General features: G+C 40.9%; 1 protein-coding gene across 1 annotated transcript; it reads left to right on the forward strand.

Annotated features, from left to right (window-relative positions):
• The first annotated feature begins 2422 nt into the window (after positions 1 to 2422).
• LOC142215261 (growth arrest and DNA damage-inducible protein GADD45 beta-like) lies at positions 2423 to 7583 on the forward strand. Its single transcript, XM_075283684.1, has 4 exons — positions 2423 to 2572; positions 3210 to 3311; positions 4913 to 5129; positions 6955 to 7583. The coding sequence occupies exons 1-4, from the start codon at positions 2529 to 2531 to the stop codon at positions 7066 to 7068; spliced, it is 477 nt and encodes a 158-aa protein (XP_075139785.1). The 5' UTR covers positions 2423 to 2528; the 3' UTR covers positions 7069 to 7583.
• Positions 7584 to 10346: the final 2763 nt, after the last annotated feature.

Genomic DNA, 10346 nt, shown 5'->3' on the forward strand with positions numbered 1-10346 from the left:
TTGAACAATCTTTGTTTTCAGATCATTTGAGAGTTGTTTTGAGTAGCCTATGATGCCACTCTTCAGAGGAGATTCAAATAGGAGAACAACTTGCAATTGGCCACCTTAAATACCTTTTCTCATGATTGGATACACCTGGCTATGAAGTTCAAAGCTCACTGAGGTTACAAAACCAATTTTGTGCTTCAGTAAGTCAGTAAAAAGTAGTTAGGAGTATTCAAATCAATAAAATGATAAGGGTGCCCATACTTTTGCACCGGTCAAATTTTGGTTTAATGCATATTGCGCATTTTCTGTTAGTACAATAAACCTCATTTCAATCCTGAAATATTACTGTGTCCATCAGTTATTAGATATATCAAACTGAAATGGCTGTTGCAAACACCAAAATATTTAGAACTAAAAATGATTAAGATTAATATGGGTGCCCAAACTTTTTCATAGGACTGTATGCTTATTTAGCTGAGCCTCTCTTTTCTACACACATTTTGTGTTACCTGGGTGTTATTTTTTTGTGTACTATTTATTCCGCTGAATACGTTTTCAAATATGCTATTCAGGGGCGTAACTACTGTAGAGGCAGCGGAGGTGGCTGCCACAGGGCAATTAGGGGGCCCGGTGACAGCCGCTACCGCTGCGTTTTTTTTTTTTTTAATAGGCCGTTACGGGCTCTATTCACTTGCCGATCCTGGCTGGGCCGGGATCAGTAAGTGACACCGCGGGCCCCACAAATACTATCATTATACTTGGGGGTCTTTGCAGACCCCTGAGTATAATGATCGGAGGCCCAGGAGAGGTAAGGGAGCGTAACAAGCACTGTTACTTACCTCTCCACGATCCTGCCAGGCCTCCTTCCTGACGTCTCTGACGTCACATGAACCCGGCCTGTGTCCGGGTCATGTGACGTCTGACGTCATTTCAGAAGGACGGCAGTGGAGAAGACAGCGTAGGAGCTGAGGGACAGGTAAGAATGTTTTTATTCCCCCGGGTCTCCGATTATTATACTCTGGGGTCTGAAAAGACCCCAGAGTATAATAATTGTTTATGGGTGTCCACTATGGGGTATAATACTGTGTGCAGGGGACACTATTGGGGATGATACTGTGTGCAGGGGCCAGTAAGGGACAAAATACTGTGTGCAGGGGCCACTAAGGGACATAATACTGTGTGCAGGGGCCACTAAGGGACATAATACTGTGTGCAGGGGCCACTAAGGGACATAATACTGTGTGCAGGGGCCACTAAGGGACATAATACTGTGTGCAGGGGCCACTAAGGGACATAATAGAGTGCGGAGGAGGGGGCCGGTCGAGGTCTTCTGCGTCGGTTGGGGGAGGGGCCCCATGTCAAAAGTTCACCACGGGGCCCCACCATTCCTAGTTACGCCACTGCTGCTATTTATGAATATGTAATTATCATTAATAAATGCATATATTTTTCTATATTTATTTGGCATTTATTTATTGTATAATACCAATCATTTTTAGGTCTGTCAGTATATACCACTCTTATGGCACACTTTAGCCCTATAACTTGCCAGGGAGTCTCAGATGCTAATTCTCTCTTATGCTAGACTTACACTAGTGTTCCACTCGGGTCCACTGCAGACTATAATGGGGTCTGCTGGAGAGAAAAGTCCATTTTTCAGCAGGAAGACACAGTTGTGAACCTAGCCTTACATTCATATACCCTGACTGACACCTGTGGGTTCACTGTGGCTGGAATTATTACGAGCAAGGTGCTTGATATTAATGTGACTTGCACTATAATGGGGGTCCTGTCAGGGCATAACTTGAGGGGGTGCAGTCGCACCGGGGCCCAGGAGCCTTAGCGGGCCCATAAGCACTGCCATCAGTATTGAGACTGCAGCTTGCATCTGGCCCATAAGCCGAGATCCACAGATTCCTCTAATCATATTAAGGTTGATTAAACTCTTTAGCACTATCAAGAATTTGCTGTAGGGATGAGGTAGGGGGGCCCGGGCAAAAGATCTCACCGGGGCCCACAAGACTTTAGGTCCTGTGATTGTTATAGCAACTTGTGGGGTTCTCCTTGTGCTTCTGTCTATAGTCACACTCAATGTGCTACCATGTGTGAGGCAGTGTAGTAATGGAGGACCTGTGATTGGCACAGTAACCTTTGCTGATAATTCGGTTGGCACTCATGTGACTGGCACGATTATTTCCCTGGATGCTCCTTATATCAGGCTGTTCAGTGTCCGGGGCACCTCCAGGCACCCAGTACAGCACCGGCCGCTCGCTCCCTATAGTCTGTAGTCAGCCAGTCACGGCTCTTCTCCACCTGTCCCCGTGTAGTGAGCGGCGTGTGGGCGTCACTGACTGAAAGAGCCAAGAGCGAGGACTAGCCACGCCCCCTTCCTGCTGCACACATATAAGGAGCGGCGGCAGCCGTGTGGTCCAGAGAAGCTGCGAGCTATCGGGACGTCAGCACTGTGGGATTTATCTAGCTGCATTATTACGGCGCATACAGGATTACTCCTCACCACAACCAAGGCGGATTTCTACACTATGACATTGGAGGATATCGATACCTGTGACTGCAACGACGAAACGTAAGTTCTGCTCTTTGTATTCTGGAGACTATTCGTGTGCGGGTATGGACAGTATTGTAGTATTAAATGCATACAGTATAGTAGTATTGCACGTCTCAGTATATATTACTTGTGGCATGTATTACACATACGGTATAGTGCTGTATTTCAGTATGTATAACACATACAGTCTAGTACCTGATGTATGTAGTACATATTACACACAGTATAATGGGTCATGTATGTAGTGTTACATAAAGCTCTCATCTACTGTCCCTATATGTTACATACAGTATAAAGGGCTACATGTTGTACAGCATCATGTGTACTGTACATCATCTATGTGACCATCTTTCTTCTTCCTTTCCAACTCTTCTCATGGTTATAGTTGTGGTGTGTTTTTTTTTTTTTTTTTTCTTCTTTAACCTCCCCCTCACACTGCTGCTTCATTTCCATGGGGTACTCAGTAATACTTTTGGGCCCATTCTCATGTTCACTGGGGGTGCCAACGGTGGGACCCCCATGATCAGACATTTATTGCTTATCCTGTGTAGTAATGGAAAAACTTCTGTATTGTATATCTATCTTACTCTTGATACTTAATAATTGTCTATGTACTACATCTTCCTTGAACAATGTGTCCCTTATGTTTGTGTAGGATGCATCCTGTGGCCACAGCTCTAGAGGAAGCCCTTGTTGCTGCCCATAGACGAGATTCCCTGACTATTGGTGTATACGAATCGGCAAAGCTAATGGACAGGTAGGTCTAAAGTAGTTACACTATATTCCCCACTCCCACTGGAACTTTTTTCTTTATTCCCAACTGTTCACGAACAATCAGTGGGGTTCAGTTTGGTGCCTAATATGCCATTTAGGCTCTGTACTGTCAGGAGAGCTATGTCAGGCAGGAGCAGGCAAGGGGTGAGATTCTGAGTCCTGACACTGGCTGTTTCTGGAGCCCCCCCTGGCTGACACTGCCTTTCTGACATTACAGAGCTTAAATAGCACATCAGGAGCCAACACCTACTGCACTTGTTGCTCTGGAATAGCGGAGACTAGAGAAAATTCCAGCTGGGCTGGAATCAGTGGAACAGTACTATGATGCGAAGAACCTGAACTGGTGGAGGTGGTGAAAGGTCCTCTTTAACAGACTGCTAAGATGACAATATGCAAATATATAAGGTTTACACAAGTATTTATTTTAAAAAGTCCAACAACTGCAGTTGAAATCAGGTTTTTTTGTGGGGGGGGGGGGGTTTGTCATGCTTTTACATCTATCGAAGTCTATTCAGTGCAGTGTCTGTCTGAAATTGCAAACTAGAAAGTCCTGCATTTTTCCGATGATATCGGGAAGAGACTAAGCACGGACGCACTCCATTATAGTCAGAGGGGTCCCCTGGGATCCATTGTTGGCCATTACAAAAGTTCATTTCATAGTTTTAATTCATTGTTCTGGTCCTACAATGGATCCAAAGAACAGATGAAGCACATCCTTAGTAGAGATGAGCAAACACTAAAATGTTCGAAATCCGATTCCGACAGCCGCACACTGTTCGAACGGGTTTTGAACCCCATTATAGTCTATGGGGGGAAATGCTTGTTTCAGGGGTAGGCAACATTTGATCAAATTCTACTTATCAAGTCCATGAGTGAGGGTCGGGCTGGATTCTTCTCCCTGCGCAGCGTCCCCGCATCCTCTTCCGGCCTTGAATTCACTCTGCTGGGCCTGGGCAGAGCCGACTGCGCATGCCCGCACTACAAGTGGACATGCGCAGTCGGCTCTGCCCAGGCCCGATGCCTAAGCAGAGTGAATTCAGAGCCCGAAGAGGGAGAAGACTTCTAAGGTAAGAGAAGAACCAGCGTTGATTGGCAATGTATAGCATTCTGCCAATCAACGCTGGTTCTGCATTGAATCCTAACTTCGAACAGCTAGTAGTGTTCGATCGAGTACGAGTATTTCGAATACCTACTCGATCAAATACTACTCGCTCATCTCTAATCCTTAGTAATTACACGCAAGTAATAACGCTCCTATCTTATTTTTATTTTTAAAAAATGCATGAAATTAGTTCATGAATACTAAAATTACATTTTTGATATCTCCCTACTGTGTCACTGTTTAGTTGTTTATGTAATGCTGTGTTGTCCAAAAGATATTTCTTGTATGTGGGTCTGCCAGTTATGACCCACTATGGACAACACATTACTACAACAGGCCCTGGATAGGGACTGGGGCATGTGTAATTAAGACTAGGTTTACACTAAAGTTTGAGTCCACATGGAAAGATTAGATTACACAATGTCCACATCCTGTAATGGTATGTATGGCCTTTTAAATAGTGTATTTTGTTTATTTAACAGGGATTCTGACAGTGTGGTGCTGTGTCTTCTAGCAGCTGATCCTGAACATGAAGATGATGTTGCATTAAGTATACACTTTACACTTCTACAATCCTTTTGCTGTGACAATGACATCAATATTTTGAGAGTGTCTGGTCTTCCTCGCCTGTCAGAGATTATTACTAGTCAAAGTGAAGCAAGCTCTGAGCCACTGGATCTGCACTGCATCTTGGTATCGGTAAGTGTCCTTGCTATGTATCAAAGTTTTTGAAACCAGATTTGCTGTTTCAGCTGAACCAGTCCACTTATATTGATTTGTTGTCTATGGGTCCAATTTTACGTTCTCATTTAGGTCCTGAAATAATAAACAGTATGTGAAGCAGGTTACGCTAGGTTCACACCTGCGTTCAGCACTCCGTTCTGTGCTTTCCTTCTTCTGCATGCCAGAAGACGGAAACCACAGACCGGGTCCGGCCGTGAGCGGCGGTGAGCGTTTTATGCTCTCCGCTGCGAAACCATTTTTTTTTTTTTTAATCCGGACACCGAGTACTGCATGTCCGACTCTGTGTCTGGATTAAAAAACCCGGTTTCGCGGCGGAGAGCGCAAAACGCTCACCGCTGCTCACGGCCGGACAGCTTTCTCACCCATTCAAATGAATGGGTGAGAGTCCTGCAGGTTTCCGTCTCCTGCTCTGTTTTATGCAGGAAACGGAAACCTGCAGAACGGACACCTGTCCTTTAGATGTCCTTATCTCTGTTTACAATTGCTACTTATAATCCCCTTATCTGTCCTCTAGGGGATGGACAGTGTTTGCTATCTGCATAAAAAGGTGTCAGTATACAATCGTATATGCATCAGTCCATTTTATCTCAAACTGAATTCAAATGGATGGATAACATACTGATGTGTGAACCAAGAATTAGTCTGAAGTAAGAGTAATGGCAAATCTAGTTCATTTTAGAGATTAGTTTATCTAAATCACTGAAAAGATGAAATCAAAAGATGCATTCACTGAGCTCATTGTTCAGACTATGGAATACGTTGAGAACATAGATCTAGCCTGTTTTACAAAGTCACTAGTAGCTGATGGGGATGAGGTGTATTTCTGGTAAAATTATCAGATACACTTCTAATATGTCTGATACATTACTAATGTGCTTAAAAGGACAATGACTAATACCACAAACTAGCATCACCATGTTAAACTCCTCAAAGTTAGTAACCTTCTCATTGTTGCTCACACAACCTGGAATTATTGTCTAGTAGTTTGGTGATTGACAATATAGTAAACCAGGAAACTTTAATAAGAACAAGATACCTGGTGTAGTAAACAAATCTATAGCAAGCCATTCATCAATCTTCTCTCTATCTTAAGGAAGCTGGTAGGAAATATTTAATGTGAATGGCAAAGTAACTGAACTGCTGAACTAGAAAAAAAATCATGAAGGTCTAGTTCAAGTAGATGCGCACAGCAGTGACGCTTATGATAGTTTAATGGTACAGACTCATGTGTGTATGGGAGCTGAAACGCAGTTCAACAGCACATAGAACAGAGTAGACTAGACCTCTGGACTAACAAGATGGTAATCTTATCCCAAAAAGGAAAAAACGGGTTTGCATTGCTATACACTCTCTTATGAGGTTTTTCCTCTATGCATTTCCAGCATTAGGAACTAAAAAGCAAGTCCACAAGAGGAGCTACTGTGTGGTATCACTGCTGCCTCCCACCTACTGATCCCACTTGCTTTAGCTCATGATGACCTAATCTTTGCCTGCAATGTCAACTAAATGAGTGCGTTCACTATGAACTTGAACTATGAACTTCTACTTCTTCTATGAACTAGGGATGTTCAATTTTTTTTATTTTTTTTTTCCCTAATATATTCTTTGAAGACCTTGTCCACCCTAGTGGCAAATGAAACTATATTTTGAAATACTTCTAAACTTATTGAATGCATTTTATATTTGTAATATAATTTTAACACGGATGAGGAAGTTACTTCTGCCGTGTATGTCTAGAGGTTTCTTTCTGTGACTAATTGTTCTTATTTCTTAACTACAGAATCCACACAACAATCCCTGGAAGTGCTCAAGTTTGGAAGAGGTTATCAATTACTGCGCTGAATGTAAATCCAGGAACCAGTGGATACCCTTCATGTCACTAATGGACAGATGATTCTGTCGGCCCTGGACTGATTTTGTGATCTTTCAGCAGTGTGAAAGCAAATGACTGCGTGGAGTGACTATCTGTGCCATACTCAGTGTTATGGAATTTTGGATAATCGCAAAACACAAGACCACAGCTGAAGACATAGTGCTCTGAACTTTTTTTGTATTGTGATGTAAGCATGCAGCTGGATCTGCAAGATGGATAGTACTTTTTGTAGACTTTCTGGACCAGGAATGACCTTTTATAAATTTCAGTTTTTATCTGTCAAAATTGCTAGTTTATTGCAACTTATCAGGTGTTTGCCAGTACTGGTGCCTTGATCATGGAAGTATTCCTAAGATCTCCTTATTTTACCTCTGAATGCTGTTCACCTTTATGCTCGGGCCTCCGTGAAGCCTTATCTAATTGGTCATCATCTCATCTGCAGATTGGTTCCAAAATTTGTAGTTTACATATTCCAAAAATATATACAAACATTACATATGAAGAGATACTATATAGATAAGCCTTCCAGAAATGTTACAGTATGACCACATGAAAACCCCGAACTTTGAACAATGTCAATGCAAAGACTGGATATTCTGTCTTGTCAAGTTTCTAATAAATCTTTGCAAGTATACATTTTATCCATCCGTTGTATTTTCTCATTTCTTTGCATATTATCATGTATGTAACCTGCAGAGAAACATTACTAGGAAATGATTAGGCCAAAAAAATGAAGGGGAAGTTTTTCATATTGTACAACTATAAGGTCTAGTGAAAAATATGAAAGATTGCTCTCTGCTTCCATACTTATCAAGGAGATTCAAAAGAGTTTCTTTTGCTGCACTTTTAGGCAGAATTCTTCACTTTCAGAGATTTCCAATACACAATCCTGTTCAGATCAGCTGCTGTTTCTAGGTGGTGCTTTCTTATATAACCTCACTACGCTGAAGAACGCAAGAATATACTATACATAGCTTTCTCGAGGTGGCCAGGACAACAGCGTGGCTAGGAGAGCAAAGTATCATCCTCTAAATGTTGGAATAATTCATTAGTTAGCGGTCCAGCATCTTATTGTGTGAGGGTTGAAAAAAGGACCATATTCTGTGTTGAAGGGGAAAAAAAAAAAAAAATGACATCACATCTAAAGACTGGTCGCCCTACAACTGCTTCACTAACATTAGTGTGTTGTCATCACCATTTCCAGTAGAGTGCTGTTCATTTATAATTTGTGACTTGTAAAGTCACCTGAGTAAAATATGAAAGGGAAACTACATGATATGACCATTATTCGTTGTCGTGAAAGAGAGAATAGGCAAAAAGGTCTCCTGTATAAGGCCAACGTGTTTCCATAAATGGGAAAAACTAAGTCTGGGTATCCCAGAATCAAGCATACTCTTCAGCAGAAGGTAATTGAATCAAGTAGAACCAGATTAGATTAAGTTTGGAAGGATCACTCCTACCCACAGAGGTCATACACTCCATTTGTTTGATCACTTTTACGAGCCATTGTGCCATAGTAGGTGGGAATCAAGGATTTCCATAAAGTGGGATTGCACACCTTCACAGAAGTTAGAAGGTGTCTGAGAAGGGAGAATTTATCTTATTCTAGGGAGATATCAGTGTGGGGGAGATAGGCCCTTGCGGTATTTGTCAGTGAGTTGAGACGCAACACCTTTGATCATTAGCCAGAAGGGGAAGAGGAGTGGACAGGACCAAAAAATATGCATCCTCTGTACCCTGGCATCTCTAGCATAGATGTCCAACAGTACAAAACTACCACACAATTGATTAATAAAACAAACTTTATTAATACCTACTAAAACAGTAGACTCACATGACATATGAGAGACAATTACATAATACAATTCTGTTGCTATAAGCAAGTGGGGGTAGACAAAACTACATGGTACCAACTAGCCAGTAATAGGTAGAAAACAGATGGCCAATAACAGTTACATGAAGTAGGAATGGTCCTGGATAAGAACAACAATATATAATGTATGGTGCAGGATGCACCTAACCATAAACAGCAGTGTGACAAAGCCAAGAACCCAGTATCTCTCCTAGGTGGTATAACAATACAGTGTTGCCATCTTACCTACCAACAAGAAAGGAAACGCCCGACACGCGTTTCACCTGCACATAGGCAGGCTTCGTCAGGGGACAACTACCCAGCACAGACTATTCCCTTATATACCCTTAACAATTATCTTAACTCACCACAAGTAAGTGACACTGCCAGATGAGTGTTGTGTGCAGAAAGCAAACCGACATAACATAAAGATGGCCGCTAAATGCATCACTGCACATGTGCAACCAAAAGGCTACGGAAAGTTCAAACTTAGCAGGCAACATCGGCATAATGAAAAACAAACAAGCCGCGGTCATTGCGCATGTGTAACGAACGTGAGAACGATTACAAAGATGTGATGTAATATTATGTACTCTGCACAGGTAATGTATTAAAGTTGGGATTATCACTAAATATAGTACAAGTGTGTACACGGACTATCATATATATATATATATATATATATATATATATATATATATATATATATATATATATAGTAGTCCCGTCTCAAATTCAACTTATATTATTATGTGATGTATCATATCCCATTAATATACCTATAAAAATACAAACAAATGCTAAACATCACAACAATGCTGTTACTAAAGGTATCAGAAACTCACATTCCATTAAAATCTATAGATATAAAACGCAGAAAAACCTTACTAAGCGTAATATACATCCTCAATGGAAAAAGCTGCACCTAAAAGCTCAGTGTCTGAACATGACCCATGAAATGTGAAACGTATAAAAACGCTGCACCTAAAAACTCCATGTCTGAACATGGCCCAAAAGATGTAAAGCCTATAAAAAGCCTATAAAAAGACAATATTATATATCTACAGTACCTACAGATCCCTATTTTATTATGAAAAGTGCATGAAAGAGCATATACATATCCACATATAGAAAAAAGGACTTGCAGTGCACAATATCAATAAATTATTGCTAAATACAAAAAAAAAATTTCAAAAAAAAAATTTAAAATTTTTTTTTTGCTAAATACAAAAAATGTGAAAATGTGAAAATCCTCATAGATGGTGTATTCTTTTAATTTTCTTGTCGAAAAGTGAATTGTATTTAGCAAAAAAATGTTAAAAAAAAAAAATTTGAAATTTTTTTTGTATTTAGCAATAATTTATTGATATTGTGCACTGCAAGTCCTTTTTTCTATATGTGGATATGTATATGCTCTTTCATGCACTTTTCATAATAAAATAGGGAT

The sequence above is a fragment of the Leptodactylus fuscus genome, chromosome 1 (genome assembly GCF_031893055.1).
Source record: "Leptodactylus fuscus isolate aLepFus1 chromosome 1, aLepFus1.hap2, whole genome shotgun sequence".
Taxonomy (NCBI): domain Eukaryota; kingdom Metazoa; phylum Chordata; class Amphibia; order Anura; family Leptodactylidae; genus Leptodactylus; species Leptodactylus fuscus.

What these genes read in the sequence shown, in the direction of transcription:
- LOC142215261 (XM_075283684.1), top strand. Translation starts at nt 2,529, where the DNA reads ATGACATTGGAGGATATCGATACCTGTGACTGCAACGACGAAAC. An exon ending in TGTGACTGCAACGACGAAAC is followed by an intron (nt 2,573 to 3,209) that starts GTAAGTTCTGCT and finishes ATGTTTGTGTAG; the next exon opens with GATGCATCCTGTGGCCACAG. An exon ending in TGCACTGCATCTTGGTATCG is followed by an intron (nt 5,130 to 6,954) that starts GTAAGTGTCCTT and finishes TCTTAACTACAG; the next exon opens with AATCCACACAACAATCCCTG.